The 27,232-nt window shown below is 44.1% G+C and overlaps 1 protein-coding gene across 1 annotated transcript in view; it reads left to right on the forward strand.

Annotated features, from left to right (window-relative positions):
- The first annotated feature begins 3,001 nt into the window (after nucleotides 1–3,001).
- Nucleotides 3,002–27,232, forward strand: part of STARD8 (StAR related lipid transfer domain containing 8) — a 564,964-nt gene continuing 540,733 nt past the window's right edge. Inside the window, exons 1-2 of the mRNA XM_075323984.1 lie at nucleotides 3,002–3,108; nucleotides 18,665–18,698. Coding sequence (XP_075180099.1) covers nucleotides 3,064–3,108; nucleotides 18,665–18,698 — 79 coding nt within the window. The 5' untranslated portion in view covers nucleotides 3,002–3,063. The remainder of the gene's footprint in view (nucleotides 3,109–18,664; nucleotides 18,699–27,232) is intronic.

The raw sequence follows: 27,232 nt of genomic DNA on the forward strand, positions 1-27,232 counted from the left end.
TTTTTCTAACTAATTCAGTGTAGGGACTCACAAGTGTGAGAATCCTTGACGAACGGATTGCGAGCTTACATATTTTGGGCCAAAATATAAACTAATATCTCACTATTTGAGGTATGGCACATTTTATCCATTTTTGCAGGATGTGTGTGGACCTTTTGAATTCAGGTGGTTAAATGGTGAGCTTGTCAAGTGTTATGTACTCATAGTGCTAACTGACCCGCCTGGACCTGGTGTTGTGCGTCATTTATAGGCCATTATTCAGACACTGTGCATCTTGTATATCCGTGCGAGATGCACCTATATAGTGCTGTTTTGCCCGCCTGACCTGGGTTTCTGGCGTGATTTATAGGTCACAGTTCAGACACTGTGCATTTCACTCATTATATGATGGGCTCCCAGTGCAAGCCTTATTAGTGTGCATGTCTTATGCTAAGCAGCCGCCCCTCCCCCCTAGTGTGGAGGTTGAGTGGCTGTGACATCAGCATCTTGCACCTCGGCTGCAGCCATCTTTATGAGGAAGGCTCACCACATTCTGTGTGTGCACATATCATTTGTCTTGGCTCCTTTTTGGTGTTTTTTTTTTTTACCTTTGTGTACCGTCTTAACTACGATGGGTTCCCAACGGTAGTCCGCTCCCCGGTGTATGGATGCCGGAGGAGCCCGTTTTGCCGCAGGCGCTGGCCCTTGGGTCTCTAGCCACTGGCGGTGGCTGTATACCCTCACGGTGCGGACAGTTGCCTTCTAACGGGTCTTTGGTTGTTAGGAAACCCCTGGGGTTCCTGTCACTCGGATTTGACTGTTGACAGCGGCTCTAAGCCTAGTCTGGGTCCGGTGGCCCTGCCTGTGTGTGCTAGCTTCACTTCGCTCCCCGGTCGGTACCGGCGGGCCACTGCCCGGCCCTGGTCCTACGGTTCTGCGTTGATCCACCACTCCTGCAGACGGCCAACACTGTCTGCCAACCTTGCTGTCAGTGCCTGGGCCACGAACCCAGACACTCTCCACTTTACTCCTCTCACTTCAACCTCCAAGACTAAACTCTCCTTCACTCCTCCACTCCTAAACTGAACTGCCACTTTTCCCGCCTCCAGGCCTGTGAACTCCTCGGTGGAACTGCCACTTTTCCCGCCTGGCTCCGCCCCACCTGGTGTGGACATCAGACCCTGGAGGGAGGCAACAAGGGTTTTGTGTCTGGCTAATGTAACTGTCTGGAGGGGTGGGGGTGTGTGTTACCTGTGATGACCTGGCTAGTCCAGGGCGCCACAATGGCGTGGGGCAGGTAGATGACGTTACCCACCACGGGTTGGGGAAGGCCCTAGGATTCTGGATGGTGATACGGGGGTGCAGTGCAGGGTGAGCGCAGGCTCGCTGATTGCAGGGGTCAATCGGGTACTCACTCAGCAATAAAGCAGACTCTGACAACAGGGTAAACCAAGTCTGCCGTTGGGAGTACCCGGGGTGATGGAGTGGGGCAGCTAGATGACGTTACCCTCCACGGGTAGGGGAAGGTCCCGGGACTCTGGATGGTGATACGGGGTGCAGTGCAGGGGGAGTGCAGGCTCGCTAGTTGCAGGGGTCAATCGGGTACTCACTCAGCAATAAAGCAGACGCTGACAACAGGGTAAACCAATTCTCTGAATGTCGCTGTCTCCCAAAGGGAGCTCGTCTGGGTCCCATCCCCTGCAGCACTGCCTGGTGGTCTGTGACCTGCCTCCTGGCACATTAGTTTTAAAGTGTCCTTTGTAGCCCATCACCTTGGAGCTTTCCGAGCCCCGCTCCCCACTATGGCTAAGTGAAGGAGCCTGCTCTCAGGAGCTCACACTTGGGATTTCAGTGGGCCGCTTGTTTCGAAAGCCCTATCCCCCTCGTTGCGCTAGTGTCCCCGATCTATGAGCTTCGTGGGAACAGTCCATAAAGGCCCTGTCTTCCGCAGATTAATTGCCGAGTCGCCTGAAGCTTCTCCCCAACCTAGGGTCTGTATACCCCGTTGTGCCTTCGGTCCCGGACCGGTGATAGGACCAGGCTGCTGACCGTCCTCCAAGAAGAGTCTCAGGCACCTAGCCTCAATCCCCTGCGACCGGGGATCTGACTCCTCTAGGTCCAGACCACCGTCTGCAACCTAGTCTACTTCTCCCCTGGGAGCTCCAACTCCCAGTTCTCTCCGAGCGCCTCACAGCTCAAGAGCCACTTTGCTTCTGCCTGAACACCTCCCACCTCCCTGCCTGACCCCTAGGTGGGAGGCCCTATTCCTGCTTAAGCAGCCCACTGGTGTGCCTGACAGGTGTGGTGCAAGGTGTATCTAGGATTTGTGAATGCTGGTGGAGGCAGTACTGCAGGATGGAGACCCAGAACCATAGGGGTTTGAATCCTGCACTGAAGAGAAAGAGCGTGCAGTACCCTGTGACGACCTGAATAGTCTAGGGGTGTCACACATGTATCTTACGAGGTCTCCATCATGTCTATTTCTTACCTGCTGGCAGTTTTGAAAAAGATGTAATTGTAAGAGAGCTCTAAAACTTCCTGTGCCGGACACATGGAAGGAATATTGAGAGTGTTTGGCAGGGGTCCAGGCTTTTACCGGACATGAGCTATTGGGGTGCTCCTCTGCATTTACTTTATCTAGCAGCTCAGACATTCACTGCATACTGAATATAATATGCTAAAAATGAAGCTAGATTAATAGTATACAGTCACTACACTAGGAAGAGCAGCATGCTTTTTCCTCTTCTGCGATGAACACTCATGTCTTATATTTTGCTACTAAATTTATAAATAGACTCCATTTAGGTTGAGTGTTTTCCCTTGAATCGTGCCGTGCATTAGTCAGGTAGTGCCAAGTCTGAGAACTATGTCAGCTTGTCTCATTCAAAAATGCTATTCCAACCAACGGGATAACGGTGCTGGATTTGAAGCAACCACTCAGCCTCCCTCTCCTCCCTCCTCCTCACTGACAGCTCCTTACATAGCTGTTCTGGCCCTGTTTCCCATGGAGCTGCTAGAGCTGCCTGCGTATTAGGATCTGCTCTGCCCCAGAGACCTCTCTGAGGGTTCCCTTTGGTTATCAACATGCCTCTGCTGGATTTATTTCGGTCTTGTTTCATGCGGGCAAAGGTAATGTGTGACATAGAGCATCTGACTATCATGGTGATACCGGTACATTCTGGTTTACCAATAATTGCAGCTACTTGTATGTATGCCATCTTCCCTGCTCTGAGATGTCAACGTGCAGCTTGTAAGATCTTTCTTTCCAGAGTACAAATTGTGCTTGTTCATAAAGTCTTTTCTAATTAACCCAGTGCTGATAGCAGAATCTGAATTTCTGTGCAGCAACTTCTAAACATACACATGCCTGAGTGTTGGCAATGTTGTGAAGCTGAATCTATATGTGTAGTTAAAAAATTGCAAATAAGTTTAGAGTAAGTCTATCTATCTTTTCATCCATCTTTCTATTTGTCCATATTTCTAAAAAAAAAAAAAAAAAAGTAACGTCTCCAAACTTTCTTAATGCAAAAAAAGGAAAAATATTGTGTACCCATCATGTGCAATATGACATCTTCACCTCATTAATGCAATAGAGCTGAAAAGTTGTATATCTACAGTATTATTATTATTATTTGCACCATTTATTCCATAGTGCTTTACATGTGAAAAGGGTCATATACAGACAAGTACAATGATCATGAACAATACAAGACATAGACTGGTACGGGAGAGAGGAACCTGCCCTAGAGGGACAGTATCTATCTATCTATCTATCTAACTAACTGTCTCTTATCTACCTATCATCTATCTCTCTATTATTTATCTGTCTCTTATCTTATCTGAGCAGAGGCTATCCCGTTTCCATCTACGGGTGCTGCTGTGGCTGCGACCGCCACTCCTCCGACAGCTCCGTCGGGCGCAGACATCTTTTTCCCGTCCCCCCTTGGTTCTCTTCAGCACTTCCGCTTGTTGGGGGCGGGGCTTTGCTTTCGCGCCTTCCCTGCTCGGAGAAGACGCTCGAGCGAGAAATCTTTGCGCCAAAGATGGCGGAGCTTCAAATTTTTTGGCTGGACGCCGCCGACGGAAACCACAAGGCGCACTTCTACTGGTAAGTAGATGGGTTCAATCCTGTTCATGACGCCAAGTTGTCGCGGGCGGCGGGGTGCTGCGTTCGCTAATGCACGGGTCTGGCGCTGCTGCTGCTCAGTGGCTCGAGCGGTGGGCCTGATCCGGGGACTCGAGCGGCGCTCCTCGCCCGTGAGTGAAAAGGGGGTTGGTTTGTTTTGGGGATTTAGTCCGTGACGCCACCCACGGGTTGTGGTGAAGATGGGCACCACCGCTGCTGGTGACGGGGATCCCGGGAGCGTTGTTAGGGAGCAGCTGGGATGTTGTTTTCCCCCTCCGTGGGTAGGGGTTGGTGATCCCGGGGCCCGGTGGTGAGACGGGGAGGCAGGGTATGTGAGGTGCCGGGTTGCTGGGACAGCGTGGCGCGGTGCCGGATGGCACGGGTGTACTCACTCAGCAAGAGATGCACAAAGTCTCCGGTAAACCAAACGGCTGGATGGATGGGTCCCGCAGCCGGCTGCAGTGTCTCTCCCCGGACAGGTGATGGTGGCTGTCTTTCCCTGCACCTTTGTGTACCGTCTTGACTACAATGGGTTCCTAACGGTAGTCCGCTCCCCGGTGTATGGATGCCGGAGGAGCCCATTTTGCCGCAGACGCTGGCCCTTGGGTCTCTAGCCATTGGCGGTGGCTGTATACCCTCACGGTGCGGACAGTTGCCTTCTAATGGGTCTTTGGTTGCTAGGAAACCCCTGGGGTTCCTGTCACACTCGGATTTGACTGTTGACGGCGGCTCCAAGCCTAGTCGGGGTCCGATGGCCTTGCCTGTGTCTGCTAGCTTCACTTCGCTCCCCGGTCGGTACCGGCGGGCCACTTCCCGGCCCCGGTCCTACGGTTCTGTGTTGATCCACCACTCCTGCAGACGGCCACCACCGTCTGCCAACCTTGCTGTCAGTGCCTGGGCCACGAACCCAGACACTCTCCACTTTACTCCTCTCACTTCAACCTCCAAGACTAAACTCTCCTTCACTCCTCCACTCCTAAACTGAACTGCCACTTTTCCCGCCTCCAGGCCTGTGAACTCCTCGGTGGAACTGCCACTTTTCCCTCCTGGCTCCGCCCCACCTGGTGTGGACATGAGACCCTGGAGGGAGGCAACAAGGGTTTTGTGTCTGGCTAATGTAACTGTCTGGAGGGGTGTGTGTGTGTGTGTGTGTTACCTGTGACGACCTGGCTAGTCTCTTATCTGATCTTATAAGATCTGTTTCTTATTTATCTATTATCTGTCTACCTGTCTATCTATCTATTATTTATTTATCATCTATTTATCTATCTAGTTGTCTCTTATCTACCTATCTCTCTACCTATCTCTCTATCTATTATATCTATCTGTCTGTATATAATGTTCTAATGCACAATTTGATGAGGTTCTTCCGTGTTGTGCTGCCTGTGAATCAATATGTTGTCTCCATCATTGAAACCTCTGCCACATCCTTTGGAGGTGTCACACAGGTATTTCTCAGCTGTTTCTCTTCTTCCAAATAGGAATCTAAATTGAGCTGTATTTATCATGTGTATATATAAATTGTATTTTTGATATATTTTCTGTTTTAAAAGTTTTCTTCGAGCAATTTGATGTTTGAACTGAATACTACACGTAAATGGTCATTTTGTTTTAATTGCAATTTGAGAAGTAATCTTTACAAAATAAGTGAGGATACAAGATCTCCCCTAATAATAAAACAGGTAAAAACTGTGGAGGAGAAAAGCGCAAAATAGGGTCTTATCTGGTGGATGAGGGGATACACATGAAAAAACAGGTACTCACCTGTTCCAGTTGTGACAGGCACAACTCCTATGCGAGCATGTAGGCAGATTATGCAGTAGTGGTCAGCAGCAGCCCCGATGGAGAAATGTAGATTACAAGATGGGTGAGAGAAAACGGGTTAAATGATGCGCTAGAAAAACCACAATTCCAAGAGATGCGATGAAATCCTTTCCTTTATTGGCACGAGTCAACGCGTTTCGAAGGCATAGCCGCCTTCTTCATCAGGACAAGACAGTACAAGAAAAGAATAGCATCATTGATGCTGTTCTTTTCTTGTACTGTCTTGTCCTGATGAAGAAGGCGGCTATGCCTTCGAAACGCGTTGACTCGTGCCAATAAAGGAAAGGATTTCATCGCATCTCTTGGAATCGTGGTTTTTCTAGCGCATCATTTAACCCGTTTTCTCTCACCCATCTTGTAATCTACATTTCTCCATCGGGGCTGCTGCTGACCACTACTGCATAATCTGCCTTCCTTCCTTCCTTCTTTGCTTCTCCGGTATCCCCCTCTGCTCTCCCCCTTCCCTCTCCCCTCCCCTCTCCCCTCGAAGTCCTCTTACCTGCCTTCACCGGGTCATCCGAGGTCTTCACTGGCCCGATCACATCTGCTTCCATCGCTGGGTCCTTCCTGTGTCTTCTGCTGATCTGTCCAACGTCCCGGCTCCTGTACAGCTGTCTCTCGCTTGCCTTCTGTTCCTCCTGCAGTTCTTTTGGTAAGTGATCCTCCTGCTAATCCTCTGGGTACTGTGAGTATAATTTTTTTTTTTCCTGTATCCTGTCCATTTTTACACCTCATCTGTCCGTGCGTCCTGCCGAGCACTGATCAGGGATGCAGATAACGGATCTGCATCCATGGTCAATTTATGGCGTGACTTTTTTTTCCCATATCCCCAACGCGTTTTGTATCACATCCGTCCGTGCGTCCCGCCGAGTGCTGATCAGGGATGCAGATAACGGATCAGCATCCCTGCTCAATTTTTGTCGTGCCTTTTTTTTCCGTATCCCCAACGCTTTTTGTATCGCATCTGTCCATGTGTCCCGCCGAGCGCTGATCAGGGATGCACATAACGGATCGGCATCCCTTCTCAATATTTGGTGTGACTTTTTTTTTTTCCGTATCCCCGACGCTTTTTATATCTCATCCAAACGTGCGTCCTGCAGCGGCCAATCAGTGCACCGCGTCTGAGCGTTTGAAAAGTCAAATGATGTTCCTTCTCTACTGAGCCCCGCCATGCGCCCAAACAATTTATTTCCACCACATATGAGGTATCTGCGTACTCAGGAAAAATTGCACAATACGTTTTATGGTGCATTTTTTCCTGATACCGTCGTAAAAAAAACGCTACCTGGTTGATGCAAAAATTTTGTGGTAAAAGAAAAAATGTTTCACGGTTAAACGTTATCAACTTCTGTGGATCCCCTGGGGGTGCAAGGGGCTCACCAAACATCTAGATAAATTCCTTGAGGGGTCTAATTTCCAAAATGGGGTCACTTGTGGGGGAGCTCCACTGTTTAGGCTCCATAGGGGGTCTCCAAACATGACATGGCGTCCGCTAATGATTCCAACCAATTTTGCTGTCAAATGGTGCGCCTTCTCTTCTGAGCCTCGCCATGCGCCCAAACAATTATTTTCCACCACATATAAGGTATCGCCGTACTCAGGAGAAATAGCACAATACGTTTTATGGTACATTTTTTCCTGATACCCTTGTGAAAAAAAAGCTACCTGGTTCAAGTAACAGTTTTGTGGTGAAAAAAAAAATTGTATTCATGGCTCAACATTATCAACTTCTGTGGAGCCCCTTGGGGCTCGCTAAACATCTAGATAAATTCCTTGAGGGGTCTAGTTTCCATAATGGGGTCACTTGTGGGGGAGCTCCACTGTTTAGGCACCATAGAAACGTGACATGGCGTCCGCTAATAATTCCAACCAATTTTGCTGTCAAATGGTGCTCCTTCTCTTCTGAGCTCCGCCATGCACCCAAACAATTACTTTCCACCACATATGAGGTATCTCCATACTCAGGAGAAATTGCACAATACGTTTTATGGTACATTTTTTCCTGATACCCTTGTGAAAAAAAAAGCTACCTGGTTCAATTAACAGTTTTGTGGTGAAAAAAAATTGTATTCATGGCTCAATATTATCAACTTCTGTGGAGCCCCTTGGGGCTCGCTAAACATCTAGATAAATTCTTTGAGGGGTCTAGTTTCCAAAATGGGGTCACTTGTGGGGGAGCTCCATTGTTTAGGCACCTCAGGGGGTCTTCAAATGCAACATTACGTCAGCTAATGATTCCAACCAATTTTGCTGTCAAAAGGTGCTCTTTCTCGTCTGAGCCCCGCCATGCGCCCAAACAATTACTTTCCACCACATATGAGGTATCGTCGTACTCAGGAAAAAATGCACTATAAATTTCATGGTGCATTTTTTCCTGATACCATTGTGAAAAAAAAGCTACCTAGTTGAAGCAACAGTTTAGTGATAAAAATGTTTTTTTTTTCTTTTCACGGCTCAACGTTATAAACTTCTGTGAAGCCCCCAGGTGTTCAAAGTGCACACCAACATCTAGAAAAATTATTTGAGGGCTCTAGTTTCCAAAATGAGGTCACTTTTGGGGGAGTTCCATTGTTTAGGTACCTCATGGGGTCTTCAAACCCGACATGGCGTCCGCTAATGAGTGCCACTTATTTTGCACTCAAAAATTCAAATAGCGCTCTTTGCCTTCCGAGCCCTGCCGTGTGCCCAAATATTTGACTTCCACCACATATGGGATATCTGCGTACTCAGGAGAAAAAGCACAATACATTTTATGGTGCATTTTTTCCTGATACCCTTGTGAAAAAAAAGCTACCTAATTGAAGCAACAGTTTTGTGGTAAAAAAACGTTTTTTCTTTTCACGGCTCAACGTTATAAACTTCTGTGAAGCCCCCAGGGGTTGAAAGTGCTCACCAAACATCTAGGAAAATTATTTGAGGGCTCTAGTTTCCAAAAAGGGGTCACTTGTGGGGGTGCTCTATTATTTAGGCACCTCAGGGGGTCTTCAAACCGGACATGGCGTCCGCTAATGAGTGCAGCTAATTTTGCGTCCAAAAATTCAAATGGTGCTCCTTCCCTTTCGACCTCTGCCGTGCGCCCAAACAATTGATTTTTACCACATATGGGGTATCAGCGTACTCAGGAGAAAATGGACAATAAATTGTAGGGTGCACTTTCTCTTTTCTCCCTTGTGAAAATGAAAAGTTTATGGCTAAAGTAACATTTTTGTGTTAAAAAGTAAAATTTACATTTTTTCCTTCCACATTGCTTTGGTTGCTGTGAAGCTCCTAAAGGGTTAATAAACTTCTTGGATGTGGTTTTAAGCAGAGCGAGGGGTGCAGTTTTTAGAATGGGGTCACTTTTGGGTATTTTCTGTCACTTCGGCCTCTCAAAGTCACCTCAACTGTGATGTGGTCCCTAAAACAATTCTTTTGTAAATTTTGTTGGAAAAATGAGAAATTGCTGATGAACTTTGACCCCTTCTAACTTTTTAACGGAAAAAAATTTTGGTTTGAAAATTGCACTGATGTAAAGTAGACAAGTGGGAAATGTTATTTAGTAACTATTTTGTGTGACATATCTCTCAGATTTATGGGTATAAAATTTCAAAGTTTGAAAATTGCGAAATTTTCAAAATTTTCGCAAAATTTCCTAAATTTTCACAAATAAACACAAAAAATATCGGCCTAAATTTACCACTAACATGAAGTACAATATGTCACGAAAAAACAGTCTCAGAATCGTAAGGATCTGTTAAAGCGTTCCAGAGTTATAACCTGTCAAAGTGACACTGGTCAGAATTGCAAAAAATGGCCCGGTCATTAGGGTGTTTTAGTGGCCGGGGGTGAAGGGGTTAAAGGTGCGGCGCTCTTGCCCAACCACTGCCTCAGCGACAGTGTACCAGCAGAGCAGGTGACCTGGTGCCTCACAACACCATTCTGCAAGGCTTAGACCCCATGGCTTCAGGCCCCATCAACCCACTGACACAAAACCACCACAGCAATGGCTGCCACACAGAAGCAGCACACTGTGAAAGGAGCTGGCTGACTCACCTTTTACAAGCTCCTAGTGTGTGAACTGACAGCAAGAAGGCAGAACCCCTCCTTGCAGTCTCCTGCTAATTAAAAATGCCTGTGCCAAATGGGAGGAGTGCTGGTTCTGGAAAAAAAGCAGAGGGGGACAGACAATGCAATATGCCAGATACCTAGTGTTCATGAACAGACCACGAACATGGACTTCTCAGGGTAATCTGTGTTACTGTTCAGGTTCAGCCACCTGGATATAGATATAAATTAAAAAAAAGGAAAAAGAAAATAACTAAAGCAGGATCATTATACTGTACTTACCTCTCCTCACAGCTGTAACACTGCTTCTGGGTCCAATCATTAACTCTAATACATATTCACTGCTTCCCCCGCCCACCATCAGTTCCAGCATCTGTGATTGGTTGCAGTCAGACCACGCCTCAACCCTGTGTGACAGTCTCTATGATTAATTGCATTTTAATTCTCTATTTTTTACCATATTTTTAATATTGTATCGGGAAAAAGCACCTCAACATATTTATACCACTAATCCCTGGAGAAAAAAAACAGTGCCAGTGCTAGTATTCCCTTCAAATTTAAATTTTATTACAACAAATTATAAACTGAATATACAGTATAATTTTCCAAACAGGAGATCCACTTATGGGACTCAATTTTATCCACAATTAATAGAAATACATTGGTGACAATTAATAAAGCCTGTTTAGCAACTCTGTAATCACATTACTATAAATTATTAATAATTATTTTTATATATAAATCAAATAGCTATACCAGCAATAATTAATACTTTATGAACCTTTTCTTGAACACTTCTACAATAATTATATCTATCAAAACAGTTGTTGTTTTTTTAAATATTTATAATCCTCAATATATTTATATTCATTTATATAATTTGCCTTTTAAGACTGAGATTGAAACACAGGGTTAATAATTGTTATAAATGTTGATGTTATTATACATTGCCTAATATTTAATGGCTATGCTGCCCAAAGGTTTAAATGTAACACTATTCCTTTTTAGTATAAATGTCACTTTTTTTTTCATTAATAAGAAATTCATTTATCTACAAAATAAATAGTGGGATAAATAGAAAGTAAATGTCACTTGTAATTGTTTATCCCTTGAGGATCCATATGTACACATGTCATATACAGTATGTTATCTGCCTCCCCATTACCCTCTTCCCCCTCTTTCTCCCCCAGCCCCCTTTTTGTTGTTCGTTCTTTTTCGACACACATTGTTTTATTTCACAATATTCAACATGATTGAATATTTTATCATAAAAAAACCACACATATATTTTTTATATATACTCATATTATTATACACACGTTCACATTGTACAATCTATAGCCATCTTGTAATTTCTAATATGTACCCTTATTATTAAAAAACATACACTTATTTATTTATTATACACTTATATCATTACACACACGTTCACACCGCACAATTGATAGCTATCCTGTAATTTCAATATATGCCTTTATGATTCTATTTGAGTGGGTTATATGTAGCTACTTTGATATAGCAGCATGTACTGGCTCGCTGTGCGCGAGACCTCTGGGAGATACGAATGCCTATTCCGACAGTACGGACAACAGGGGTGCATGCGTACATTCTGTCGCCACGGCAATGAATGCCATGTTAATGGAGCGCATGGTGCATTCTACGGACCGGAACCCGGAAGTAGCAATAATTTCGGTCTGTCGGCGGATCCCGCACCATTATGGTGAGCCATAAGCATGAGATTAACATGCTCTATTATTATGGTAACAGCCACTACATAGACGAAACGCATTGTGCGGTCTACAGACTGGAACCCAGAAGGGGGACTTCTTCCGATTTGTTGGCAAATGTTATACCATAATTACGGACACACAGAACAAACACAACTGCTTAAAATTACATCTAAAGAGCACACTTTAAAAGACATAATACATAAGGATAAAGGCTGCACATCAAGCTTTGATAATAGTATAATGCCTTAAGCATATTGAAAAATATTGAAACATACAATGAAAAATGCTACTTGCTAACTTGAAAGTGGGAGTAATGAAATGCATACCTGCCATGAATATTAGAAAAAAGGAGATATTTAGCAATCGCATTGATCAATGTAACTGAGCCCCAAACCTCGCCAAGGTATATCTCTATATTGGGGTCCCTACCTCTATGACCCCCTTTTTCCATCTCCTATGTAACCAAGTCCTTGGTTACCCCTCTCCACACACAACAGTTTTTAATTGCAATGAGATGACACACAGTTAGGGTCATAGAGCTAGGGACACCAATATAGAGATATACCTTGGCGAGGTTTTGGGGCTCAGTTACATTGATCAATGCGATTGCTAAATATCTCCTTTTTCCTAATATTCATGGCAGGTATGCATTTCATTATTCACACTTTCAAGTTAGCAAGTAGCATTTTTCATTGTATGTTTCAATATTTTGTCAATATGCTTAAGGCATTATACTATTATCAAAGTTTGATGTGAAGCCTTTATCCTTATGTATTATGTATTTTTTGGCTTGCACTCATAATATATATATATATTAGTCCTCACTTCAGTTATCCTATTCAGTAATATGAATTTTTTTTCTGAATCTGAACACAGCTCCGCCCCTTTCGGCCATGTTTTTTCCATCTCCTATATAAGAAAGTCCTTGGTTACCCCTCTCCACACACAGCGGTTTTTAATTGCAATGAGATGACACACAGTTAGGGTCATAGAGCGAGGGACCCCAATATAGAAATATACCTTGGCGAGGTTTTGGGGCTCAGTTACATTGATCAATGCGATAGATAAATATCTCCTTTTTCCTAATATTCATGGCAGGTATGCATTACATTATTCACACTTCCAAGTTAGCAAGTGGCATTTTTCATGGTATGTTTCAATCTTTTTCAATATGCTTAAGGCATTATACTATTATCAAAGTTTGATGTGCAGCCTTTATCCTTATGTATTACCAAGGGCAGACTGAATTCACTCTGCACACACCATTACTACTTCATTCCAGGTATTGTTACATTTACAAATTTGTTTTTTTTTAACCTAGTGACATTTATACTAAAAAGGAATACTGTTTCATTGTTTCATTTAAACCTTTGGGCAGCATAGCCATTAAATGTTAGGCAATGTATTAATGACATCAACATTTATAACAATTATTAATCCTGTGTTTCAATCTTATTAGTCTGAATAGGCAAATTATATAAATGAATATAAATGTATTGAGGGTTATAAATATTTTTTAAAAAAACCTGTTTTGATAGATATAATTATTGTATAAGTGTACAAGGAAAAGGTGCATAAAGTATTAATTATTGCCAGTATAGCTATTTAATTCATTTGCATATAAAAATAATTATTAATAATTTTTAGTAATGTGATTAGAATTGCTAAACAGGCTTTATTATTGTCACCAATGTATTTTTATTAATTGTAGATAAAATTGTGTCCCATAAGTGGATCACCTGTTTGGAAAATTATACTGTATATTCAGTGTTTAATTTGTTGTAATAATTTATTTTTTTTTCTCCAGGGATTAGTGGTACTTAAAGCCTCAATGATTAGTTGGAATCACACACGCTGTCTGTGTCCCTATAGTGATGTAAAAATAAATAAAATGAAAAAAAATTGCATATGGTCCCCTGATATTGTGATACCCAGCGCAGATAAAGCATACAGCTGCAGTAGTAAATAGCTGATTTAAGAGGGAGCTAATGAAATAAAAAAAGACCTAAAACTTAACTTTTAATTAATATAGATATAAAAAGAGGTGAGCATAAAAAACAGAAATACGAAATCAGCAATTTGTGGTCAAAAGTGCTGAAATTAGGGCATGAAAATAAACCCATTCATAACCTCACATAATAGTTCTAGCTAGAGGTGGTATATATAAAAAACCAAACGGTCTTCCACCATACAGCTAGCTGGGGTGAGAAACAGGCGACACACATCCACAGATCCCCCTAAAAATCCCCAAAAAAAGGGGGGGAAATATGTAGGTGTCAGAATAGACAAAAATGCCAAGGAGACCTGGGCACCGTGACATTAAATCCCTAAACAAATGGGAACGACCTTACCAGATCCACCCTATACACCTTATGATGGACCCACAGCTTCCCTATACACAGTATTGTGGACTCACAGCTCCCCTATACACAGTATAATGAGCCAACAGTTCCCCTACATGATGATGATGGACTCACAGCTTCCCTATACATAGTATTGTGGACCCATCTCTCTTATACACAGAATAATGAGCCAACAGCTCCCCTATACACAGTATTATGTTCCCCACAGTAGCCTCCAAACTGTATATTGGCACTCACATTAGCTCCCACGATGTATAATGGCCCCCACATTAGCTCCAACACGATGTAATGACCCCCACGTTAGCTCCTATATTGTATAATGGCACCCACATTAGCTCCCACACGGTATAACTACCCCTACATTAGCTCCCACACTGTCTAATGGGTTACACATTAGCTCCAACAATATAAAAGAGCCCCCCCACACTGTATAGCCCCCACCACAATGTATAAGGGACGTCCTCACTGTATAAGGAACTCCCACACTGTATAAGGGCCCCCATTCTACTACCTACAATACATAAGGGCTCGCACAATACTCCTTGCAATGTATGATGGTCCCCAATACTTTATGATGCCCCCATAGACCCACCATACGTTTTTAAAAAAATAAAAAACATCATATTCTCACCAAATCCAGGATCCAGATTGGTCCAGCACGGGCAGATCATTGTGCTGTCATCACATGCACAGGACATTAGAATCCCAGCACAGCGCAAGGACGTCACTGCGCTGGAACTCTTACATCCCGTGTGTGCTCCAATACTATTACAGAGCTGTTCTGTTGGCTTGCAGGCATAAGGAGCCATGTGGTTTACAGAACAGAGAGTAGCAATGCAGGGATATCATGTCTATCTGCTCTTCCGCAGAGATTAACTATATTGGCGTGCTGTGCACGCCAATATAGTTAACAGCAGCAGTAGCTCCGGGTGGGCCTCTCTGAGTGTGGGGGCTGAGGCGACCATACTTTTTGCCCCCTGTAGCTACGCTACTGCTTGCAGCCTTTAGTGCCTTTCATGTGGTGTTTATTCTACAGCTACTTAGGCTTGTTTAATTTAAAAAATAAATGGAAAAAAAATACATGGGTTTCCCGTATTTTATGACAGGTAAAGCAGACAGCTGAGAGCTCATATTATCAGGCTGGGAAAGTCCATGCTTTCTTGACCCAGCCCAAACTAAAAATACCAGCCCGCAGCCACTCCAGAAAAGGCACATCACATGAGATACTCAAATTCTGGCGTTTCTTCTCGGCTCGTCCAATTGCCCTGGTGAGTTAGGAATTGAGGTAATGGTATTTGGGGTTGATGTCAACTATGACACATACAAAAACATAGCTAACATCAAGCCCTAGTGTTAGTAATAGATAGGTGTCTATCAAACACTCCCATTACTAACCCGGTAAGTTTAAAGAAAAAAGCACAAACACATTATTTAAAAAACAAAACACTCCCCAACTCTTTCCCTGGTTCACTAATTTAATTGTTAAAAAAAAAAAAATAATCTCAGGCAGGTATTTAGCGAATCCAACGTAGTCCAGGGAATCCGACTTGGCAAACAAATGGAAACCAGAAAAACGTAAAAAGAGGGAAAGGAAAACAAAATACCGTGCCGCGTTCACCAATTTATTTTAAAGCAAAGTTCCCACGCGGTACGACGTAGCCAGCAGTTCCACAACATTCTCAGATTCCATTGAACAAAAGCTATGGAGCCTTGTTCTGACACTCCATAGGCTTTGAGCAACAGCCACTTCCAGCTCACACTGCACTCCGTGAGACCCGACAACTGTAAAGAGCTGTGAGGTCAGGAACGTTACTGCGTTCCACAATTGCCGGGTCTCGGGCAGCGTGATCCGGAACATCTGAAGAGCGGTGCAATAAACACCACATGAAAGGCACTAAAGGGTGCAAGTTTATATTATGTAGGGGGGGTTATGAAATTATTTATCTGCATGAAATCTATATATTACTCAACTAGTCCAAGATTAGTATTAGCGTGTGTGATACAAATGGGACAAGTTTGTTTGTATGTATGGAATAGATAGGCATCCAGTTACAAGACAGTAATCAACATGGTTTTCTGCCTAAATTAAAAAATGAAACACAAGTTTATGTTAGTTCAACTCTGCTCTTGCATAAGTGGAATAAACTGGTAGAAACTGGTTTTGATAACTCCTTATCAAGAACCTTGAATCTGTGAAAAACAAGTAATTGCGCATGATCACACCAGGTGATCACGTGCTAGAATCTTCTAGAAGGTCTTACTGCGATTGCGCTAAGATAATCATTTATTTATGTTATAAGAATTTTAATGTGCACACAAAGTTAAAATGTGTATATAAGCATGGGACTTTCCAGAACGAATTGGGACCACCTGTGGTCAAGCAGACGTGCTGACGGTGTTTTCCCGGTTCCTCCTGATGAGATCGTCCTGAAGTCCCCCGATCACAAAGTGATGCTACAATATCCGGTGATGTATTGATGATTTATGATTTATTATTTATGATTTATGCTTATTAATGAAATGCTAATGCTGATCAATGTACTGAAATAGGTTAAATAAAATTCTATATTGTTTTACCTCAAAAACTGTTTTCAGCTGTGCTTAACTTGTAAGTTAATGAGCGACCTGTAGAATAAATCTTGAGTAGGTAGAGAGAGAGAGAGAGAGAGAGAGAGAGAGAGAGAGAGAGAGAGAGACTGGTTCTGGGCATGCTCAGTCCAAAAGCAGGATCCTGTCTATCAGCATGCAGCGTTCACCTGCGTTTGCGTGCGTTAGAGTCAGGATCCAGCAATTTGCAGTTCTTGGACGGAGCTCAAAAACGCTACATGTTGCGTTTTTTAAACATGTTAAAATATCGCAAAAGGACGGATCCTGCAAACGCACGCAAACGCACGCAAACGCAGGTGGACGCGAGTCCATTGAAAATGCATTGACATGAAAACGGATTTGCACAGGATCCGTACTTCCGTTAAAAAAACGTTTTCAACGGATGTTAAAAAGACGTAGTGTGAAACCAGCCTAAGACAGCATGACACTTAAAAATTAACAAATGCAACCAAAAAGTCCCCTACCAATTACAATTGTTGAAGCCCAAATTGCTTTGATAGCAGCCTTCAGCTCGTCTGCATTGTTGAATCTGGTGTCTCTCATCTTCCTCTTGACAATACCCTATACATTTTCAATGGAGTTTAGGTCAGGTGAGTTTGCTGTCCAATCAAGCACAGTGATACTTTGGTTATTAAACCAGGTATTGGTACTTTTGGCAGTGTGGACAGGTACCAAGGCCTGCTGGAAAATTAAATTTCAATCTCCGAAAAGCTTGTCGGCGGAGGGAAACATGAAGTGCTCTAAAATTTCCTGGTAGATGGCTGCTCTGACATTGGTCTTGATAAAACACAGTGGCCTACACCAGTAGATGACATGGCTCCTCAAACCATCAATGATTGTGGAAACTTCACACTAGACCTCAAGCAGCTTGGATTGTGGCCTCTCCACTCTTCCTCCAGACTCTGGGACCGCGATTTCGAAATTAAATGCAAAATTTACTTCCATCTGAAAACAACACCTTGGACCACTGAGCAACAGTCCAGTTCTTTTTCTCCTTGGCCCAGTTAAGATGCTTTTGGCGTGGTCTATTGGACATGAGTGGATTGACACAAGGAATGCGACAGTTGGAGCCCATGTCCTGGCTATGTCTGTGTGTGGTGTCTCTTTAAGCACTGACTCCAGCAATAGTCCACTCCTTGTGAATCTCCCCAAAATTTTTGAATGGCCTTTTCTTAACAATTCTATCAAGGCTGCGGTTATCCCGGTTGCTTGTACACCTTTTTCTACCACACTTTTTCCTTCCACTCAACTTTTCATTAATGTTGTTGGATATAGCACTCTGTGAACAGCCATCTTCTTGTGGAGTGTGTCAATGACTGCCTTCTGGACATCTGTCAAGTCAGCAGTCTTCCCCATGATTGTGTAGCCTACTGACTCAGACTAACGAACCATCTTAAACGCTTAGGAAGCCTTTGCAGGTGTTTTGTGGTGATTATTCTAATTTTCAGAGTTAATGACTTTTGGGTTTTCATTGTCTGTAAGCCATCATCATCGACATTAACAGAAATAAACAAATGAAATAGATCACTCTGTGTGTAATGACTATATAATATATGTGGGTCCCTTTTTTTATTGAATTACTGAAATAAATTAACTTTTTGAAGATAATCTAATTGATTGAGATGCACTTAGATAGATAGATACATCTATCTATGTAGCTATCTATCTACAGTATCTATATCTTTATATAAGATTGCTTTATTATTTATGACAACTAGCTTTAATTTACAGAGTATTATAGTATGTAATAGATGATGTTAATAACATTACCTACGGACAGTAGGTGAGAAAAGTGGCATACTCGCATAGCACTCGAATGAGATACGGAATGACATACACATGACACTCGTTCCACTTTTCAGGATGAACATCGGAGCAATTTTATATATTCAGATGTGATGAAGCCTAAGGAATATGCTATGAACTAATATTTTACATGTAAAATTATCCAGGACGTGCACTGTTAAATGGCTCTTTCTTTTGTATTGCAGCTGTTTGTGTCTCAAAAGGACAGGAAAGTCGAAGGTAAGATATGTACCTCTGAAGTTATAAGTTGATGAGTATAATTAATGTGCACACACTGCTTCTTCATGCGATTTTGGGTGCAGACTTGTCACAACTCTGCATGTCTATCCTTCTGCCAGCAAAGTCAATGAGAATTCTGAGTGTTGTGCGCATGGTGCTTATTTTTTCCTTGCTGATTTGATGCAAAAGATAATCTGCAGCATGTTAATTATTGGTGAATTTTTGCCTGTGTTAGGCTATGTGCGCACGTTGCTATTTTTTTTGCGTTTCTGCAGCGTTTTAAGCTGCAGTGTCACATTGTCAAAATGCATGCATTCTGCTTCCCCAGCAAAGTCTATGAGAATCATGCAAAATCCGTGCACACATTGCTTTTTTGAATGCAGCAGTTTGAAAGTCAAAAATTTGACAAAATCTCTGCGTTTAAAAAAGCAGCATGTCACTTCTTTTGAGCGTTTTGGCAGCGTTCTACACCCATTGAAATCAATGAGTTGTTGAAAAACGCTACCAAAATGCTAAGCAGTGCGTTTGCACTGCATTTTTTGTTGCGATCCGCATGTTTATTTGACATAACAAACGCAGGTCTTTCGATCTCTCCCTCTCTGTCGATGTCGGTCTCTCCCTCCCACCCCCTTTCTCATACTCACCGATCCCCAATACCCGGCGCGGTGCTGCATAGCGTTCACACTGTGGCGGCCTCTCCTCTTTTGAAAATGCTGGACGCTTATTATTCCATATCGTATTACCTGTTTCTCCTGCCCACCGGCGCCTATGATTGGTTGCAGTCAGACACGCCCCACGCCTAGTGACAGCTGTTTCACTGCAACCAATCACAGCCGCCGGTGGGCGTGTCTATGTCGTGCAGTAAAATGTAAAAAAAATAAATAATAAAAAAAAAACTAAGTGCGATCTCCCCAATTTTGATACCAGCCAGGGTAAAGCCACATGGCTGAAGGCTGGTATTCTCAGGATGGGGAGCCCCACGTTATGTGGAGCCCCCCAGTCTAACAATATCAGCCAGCAGCCACCCGGAATTGCCACATCCATAAGATGCGACAGTCCCGGGACTCAACCTGGCTCATCTCGAATTGCCCTGGTGTGGTGGCAATCAGGGTAATAAAGAGTTAATGGCAGCAGCCCATAGCTGCCACTAAGTCCTAGTTTAATGATGGCAGGCGTCTCCCCGAGATACCTTCCATGATTAACCTGTAAGTTAAAGAAAATAAACACACACATCCAAAAAATCCTTTATTTGGAATAAAAGACAAAAAAACACCCTCTTTCACCTGTTTATTAATCCCCAAATACCCCTCCAGGTCCAACGTAATCCAAATGAGGCCCCATGACACTTTCAGCTCTGCTACATGAAGCTAACAGCGAGCGGCCACAGACCACGACCGCTGTCTATCAGCTCCACGCAGTATCTGAAGTGAGCCGCGCGACCAGCGATGAGGTCACTCAGGTTACCCGCGGCCACCGCTCTCAGATGGAGGACTCCAGCTGTGGCTGCGGGTCACCTTAGTGACGGCACCGCTGATCCCGCTGCTCACTTCAGTCACTCAGGGGATTTGCGGTCACAGGTCAGTCCTTCACGTCTGACCGCAAAATCAGGCTGCGACACAAAGAGAGACGCACGATGTCAGTGAAATCGGGTGAAGCTCTGACGTCACTGCTGCGGATTCCTGTGTCCTGGCACTGACCTTGGAGGTTCATCTGAGTTCATGACAGCACACAGAGACAGAGCCGCGGGATGACAATGAAGTTGGGTGAAGTTAATCCGAGTTAATTCTCATCGCCCAGCTCTCTCTGTGTCTGCTGTCAGCGGGCATGTAGCAGAGCTGAATTGCCGGGGGACCGCGCTGACCAAAAAGGCATCCAAAACGCATGTAAAATGCGTCCAGAATGCATCCAAAATACATGTGTACCGCCCCGCGCTCGGCTGAAGCCGAGCCGCTCGGATCCGGGCTCGTTGGTGGGTGGCTCGAGCGCCTCCGGACCCAGGGTCACTTCGCTCTAAAAGGGGGTGCTGGCGCTTTTGGTGGGGGTTAGGTAGGTGCACGGCCGGAGCCGCGCTTGAGTTTGTGATGCCACCCATGGGTTGTGGTGAAGGTAGGCAGCACCGTTGCAGTTACGGGGCACCCGGGGGAGATGGTAGTGCAGCAAGATGTTAACCCTAGAACACGCAACCATAGAAATCTACAATAGAACACAAGTAACCTAGCAGGCCTGTGAGGCCCCAGGTATGCGTTCTAGGGTTAACCCCTCTGTGGGCAGGGATGATGGCCCCGGGACCCGTTGGGGGTAGCTGGGTGGTGCAGGGCGGTACGCGGCCGGAGGGCACTGTTGTTCTCACTGTTATTGACACACACAAGTCTCTGGTAAACCAAGTTGATGGTGGTCGGTGCCCGCAGCCGGCTGCGTCTGGTCCCCCACCCGGTTCGTCTGTCTTGGCCTTTCTTCTGCACCGTGTTATATATTTGGGCTGCCTGCGCTTCAGTGACGGGAGTGCGCTCCCCGGCTTTGTGAATGTTGAGAGAGCCATTTTGCCCGCAGACGCTGGCCCGTGGGATCCCTCTGCCTGTGCGGTGGCTTTCTATCCCCCTCGTTGGGCTGTTGTCTTTTCAGTCGGGACTTGGGTGGGAAAGGACCTATAGTCTAGATCGCAATCAGTTAATTAACTCAGTCCAGTGGATTCTGGACCTCGTTTCAGGGTCTGAGTACCCCCCTGTGTGCTCCGGTTTCCGAGTCGGTTCCCCGGGTCGGTACCGGCGGGCCACTACCCTGTCCCGGTCCACCACGGTTCCACCGAGCCGTCTTCCCGGCTCCTGCAGGGTAAGGCCACTGTTTGCCTCCTAGCCAGGGTACCAGAGCTACAACCCTGGCACCTGTCAGACTGCCACAGACCTGGGCACAGGCCTGCTTCCACTCTCCTTCACTCCTCACAGACTCACTACCAACTGACTGTTTTCCTGCCTCAGGCCCTCTGGACTCCTTGGTGGGCGTGGCCAACCACCTGGCTCTGCCCCCTGGTGTGTCCATCAAGCACTGAGGGAGGTGACTAGGTTTTAATGGTTGGCTGATGATACCTTTTTGAGGGACACGTGTAGTGCGAGGGTCTATCTGTGACTACCTGGCTAATCCAGGGCATCACACATGCGTTTTGGATGCATTCTTTTTGTCAAAACGCAGTGTCAAGTCTGCCAGAGGGTGCATTTATTTCTGCACTGGTCAGGACGCAGTGTGAGCCCTTAGGCAACCCTTCCACCCATCACGTCATTGCAAAACGCAAGACAAAAATGCACCTCAGATTTTTCTGTGCCTTTTTCTGCCAGAAGATGCTGATTTCTGAACCATGTACTCAGCATGCGCACATAGCCTAAATGTTAGTATTATGGTTCAAGTTTATGTGCATTAATATCAGGTGCATGCACTTTATATTTGTACAGCGGATGGAGCTTGTTATTCATTCTGTCAGCACATATCATTTATGCAACCATAGGTATTATACTCTTATTGCAGACTGGCAGAGCACTGGGTATATATGCTGTGGATTGCTTGTGAGGATATGTGCATACAACATCTTTTTCAGGTGTTTTCCGCTCTGAAAAACACCTGAAAAAGCACTAACTAAATGCTCAACAGATAGATCATGCAAATTTCTATAAATAAACAACTTGCTGTTCAGATGTTCAGTCTTTTGAGCACCTTTTAACTAATCTAGGTTTCAAAAGAGTTTAAAAGAAGTGACCTGACAATTTTCAGGCATTTTCCTCTCAAAAAATGCTCTATACTTTATAACAGAAATATGAAGGTTGAGAAGACTCCTAAGCATCTTTTTAAGTGTTTTTGCATAGTTTTTGCTTGAAAGAATACTAGTGGTTCCTCATTACTAAATGAAGGTTAGAAAAGCTTCAAGAAAATGGCATAAAAAAAACAAAACAAAAAAACCACCAGTGGTCAACATCATTGAAAAAGCACTTGGCAATATAAAACCCTATAAAAGACATTTCAGGAATAAAAATGCTGGCGCTTTCAGAAGCATTTTACTCTTGAAAAACCTGGCGGGTTTGTCTGCCGGAGAAAAAGACATTGTGTGTACATATTAACCCAAAGTAAATTGAATGAAAAAAAAATACAAATAAAATAAATACATTTTATTAGTATTCAAAATAAAACATATATGTACAAAATTAAAAAAGGAAAATGAAGAGACAGAAATCCAGGTCAGTCCACAGAACCTCACAAAGGACTAATTAACATCTGATAACTGTAATATAGAAAGACAGAGCTTTAAAATAATTAAAAACATTAAAATATAATACTATTAAAAACACATTTACTGTGGGAACTGAAAGTATTCAGACCCCTTTAAATTTTCCACTTTTTGTTTCTTTGCAGCCATTTGGTAAATTCAAAAAAGTTTATTTTTTATCTCATTAATGTACACTCTGCACCCCATCTCGGCAGAAAACAAACAGAAATGTAGACATTTTTGCAAATTTTTTAAACTAGAAATATCTGAAAAACTGAAATATCACATGGTCATAAGTATTCAGGCCCTTTGCTCAGTATTGAGTAGGGGCACCTTTTTGAGCTAGTGAATGATGCAACAAGTTTTTCACACCTGGATTTGGGGATCCTCTGCCATTCTTCCTTGCAGATCCTCTCCAGTTCTGTCAGGTTGGATGGTGAACGTTCGTGGACAGCCATTTTCAGGTCTCTCCAGAGATTCTCAATTGGGTTTAGGTCAGGGCTCTGGCTCGGCCAGTCAAGAATGGTCAAAGTGTTGTTCTGAAGCCACTTGTTACAGCCCCTGGGTCTGTTGCTCCACGTTTCCCTTCTTCCCCTTCTGCTTCTCGTTTGCGTCGTTCCAGTCGTTTGGGAACCTCTTAGCATCCTGAGTCTAAGGCGGGCTTTGCACATTGCGACATCGCAAGCTGATGCTGCAATGTCGCACGCGATAGTCCCCGCCCCCGTTGCAGGTACGATATCATGTGATAGCTGGCGTAGCGAAAATTATCGCTACGCCAGCTTCACATGCACTCACCTGCCCTGCGACCGTCGCTCTGGCCGGCGACCCGCCTCCTTCCTAAGGGGGCGGGTCGTGCGGCGTCATAGCGATGTCACACGGCAGGCGGCCAATAGCGGCGGAGGGGCAGAGATGAGCAGGATGTAAACATCCCACCCACCTCCTTCCTTCCGCATAGCCGGTGGAGGCAGGTAAGGAGATGTTCCTCGCTCCTGCGGCTTCATACACAGTGATGTGTGCTGCCGCAGGAACGAGGAACAATATCGTACCTGTCGCGGCACCGGCATTATGGAAATGTCGGTGAATGCAACGATGATACGATAACGATGTTTTTGCGCTCGTTCATCGTATCATCTAGCATTTACACAGTACGATGTCGAAAGTGACGCCGGATGTGCATCACTTTCGATTTGACCCCACCGACATCGCACGTGCGATGTCGCAATGTGCAAAGCCGCCCTAAGTCCCAATTTTGAGCTATTGAGCATGCTCACGGACTTAGTCATTTCTGAGGCTAGGTGTGTACTCTGTTCTGAGCATGTCTGCGACGTGGCATTACATGATTGGCCGTGGGTGATGTCACAGATGATGCGGGGATCACATGGTCCTCGGCATGTGACGTGGCATTACATGATTGGCCGAGGGTGACGTCACTTCTGTCTTTGCTTGTTACTATTGGCCCAGGGTCGTTCCTGTTAATTATCCATCATCTTGTTGGCGGAGCCAAGTTTATAAAGGGCCCTGGAGCCTGCCTCTCGGTGCTCAGTCGTTACATGCGCTTGTGTGGGAGTAAACGCTCCATGCGAGTCTGCATACTATCCCCGCTACCAATCTCTATAGTGGTATCGGGTTAGGCAGGGACCTAGTACCGATTCGGGCGTCGTTGTACCCGCTTTCCATGCTTTAGGGGAGTCAGGCTAGGTAGGAACTTTTCCCCCTTCGCTCCTGTTTACTCTCTGCAGATAGCATAGAGAGTTCCCTGGCTCCTTATAGTGGATTAGCACAAGGGGCTTGGAGAGGGACTTGCACTTGAGCCATTTCAGAGAAAGCTATTGTTCTCTGTTATCAGCTGTCATATTACACTTCCTCTATGAGCACAATAGAGGTTAGTTCTTAGGTTTGCCTGTGACCATTAACAGGAGACCTTTGCATTCTCTCCTTTCCTAGGAGCATAGTGTATGCTTTGTTAATTTACTAGCTTACTTCTGTGAAGTAACAGAGGTATTTCCTATTCGTATGGGGTAGTCGCCCTAACTTATTTATTTGCCACCACATATTAGTTTATGCTAATACGGTACTCGCTGTGAGTTAAACAGGGTGTGTCGTACTAGTCCTTGTGTTGCTGTGAAGTAACAGGAACAAGTACTACTTCTGTGGTACAGACACCCTTTTCTGCTATCACTAGCAGCAGTTGCACGGTGGGCCCTGACTGCCTGTTACTCATTATTAGTTACAATACCAGGCAGCCCCGAAACACCACTCCTTTGTTATTAGCTGTGTGGTTAGTGTAATTGTCTTGTTGGAAGGTAAACCTTCGGCCAAGTCTGAGGTCCAGAGCACTCTGGAAGACATTTTCTTCCAGGATATCTCAGTACTTGGCCGCATTCATCTTTCCTTCAATTGCAACCAGTTGTCCTGTCCCTGCAGCTGAAATCACACCCACAGCACGATGCTGCCACCACCATGTTTCACTGGTGGGATTGTATTGGGCAGGTGAAGAGCAGTGCCTGTTTTTTTCCAAATATACCACTTAGAATTATCACCAAAAAGTTCTATCTTTGTTTCATCAGACCAGGGAATCTTATTTCTCATAGTTTTGGAGTTCTTCATGTGTTTTTTTTTTTTTAAAGACTCTATGCGTACCTTCATATGTCTTGCACTGAGGAGAGACTTCCGTCGGGCTACTCTGCTGTAAAGGCCCAACTGGTAGAGGACTGCAGTGATAGTTGACTTTGTGGAACTTTCTCCCATCTCCCTACTGCATTTCTTGAGCTCAGCCACAGTGATCTTGGGGTTCTTCTTTACCTCTCTCACCAAGGCTCTTCTCCCCCGATTGTTCAGTTTGGCTGGACGGCCAGGTCTAGGAAGAGTTCTGGTGGTCCCAAAACTTATTCCATTTAAGGATTATGGAGGCCACTGTGCTCTTAGGAACCTTCAGTACTGCAGAAATTCTTTTGTAACCTTTGCCAGATGTATGCCTTGCCACTATCCTGTCTTTGAACTCCTTGGGCAGTTCCTTTGACCTCATGATTCTCATTTGGTCTGACACGCACTGTGAGCTGGGAGGTCTTATATAGACAGGTGTGTGCCTTTCCAAATCAAGTCCTATCAGTTTAATTAAACACAGCTGGATTCCAATGAAGGACTATAACCATCTCAAGGAGGATCACAAGGAAATGGACAGCATGTGACTTAAATATGAATGTCTGAGCAAAGGGTCTAAATACTTATGACCATGTGATATTTTAGTTTTTCTTGTTTAAAAAATTTGCAAAAAATTCTACATTTGTTTTTTTCTGTCAAGATGGGGTGCAGAGCGCGCATTAATGAGAAAAAAATGAACTTTTTTGAATTCGCCAAACGGCTGCTATGAAACAAAGAGTGAAAAATTTAAAGAAGTCTAAATACTTTCCGTTCCCACTGTATATTAATAATAATATAATCTTACCCTAATGGAGCCATATAAATGCATAGACTAAGTCAGAATAGCTAATACAATTAGGTATATCACATAATGCAAAGAGAGGTAGCCTGGAGTCGCCTGCAACAGAACCGTGACGGGCATTTCGCTTTAGCTTCTTCCGAGGGGCAGTATTACGTTATTTTATCTATGTTTTATATTACATTAGAAGCATGTAGGATGAAATTGTAATATGTTTCATCTCCACTCTGGAGAAAATGTACTGCATAACGTGACCGGACTTGAACATTACGAATCTGTAGCATGTCAATTTATACAGTGAAATTTTGCAGTGGATAAGTCCCATATGGACGCATCATAATTCTACAGTAGATCTAAAATATATCCATGAGCCATTTTTTTCCAGATTGTTGCAGGACACACAGTCATTTACTGTATGAGGGAACTTGCTCTACAGGTATGCGCAAGTAAATTTAAAAAAAAAACGCTCTTTTCCCAATAATCGGCCAGTGTACATGGGCTGCCATTCACTCAAAGAACTAGGAAAACACTTGTATGTTGGATGAAACGATCTTATGGTTGACTTCAAAGATCATGGTTCTAGGTAGCTTGTCGTCTGGTATTCTCAGTACATGTACTAACAAGAACAAAGGCAACATGTGCTCCCTGAACAATTTATTACTGATTGTTATGTGCACATATTAAATGTTCTCTACCTGTCTAAGTAGGCTAAACAACTGCTCATTGGCAAATATACCAATTGGCGGTCGTTTAGAGCCAGAGGTCACATTCTGCAACTGAATACTCAGTGTGCGCACATACCCTTAGGGGTACATGTGCCTACAACCTACAATAATCCTCAGACCA

The sequence above is a fragment of the Anomaloglossus baeobatrachus genome, chromosome 9, assembly GCF_048569485.1.
Source record: "Anomaloglossus baeobatrachus isolate aAnoBae1 chromosome 9, aAnoBae1.hap1, whole genome shotgun sequence".
NCBI lineage: Eukaryota > Metazoa > Chordata > Amphibia > Anura > Aromobatidae > Anomaloglossus > Anomaloglossus baeobatrachus.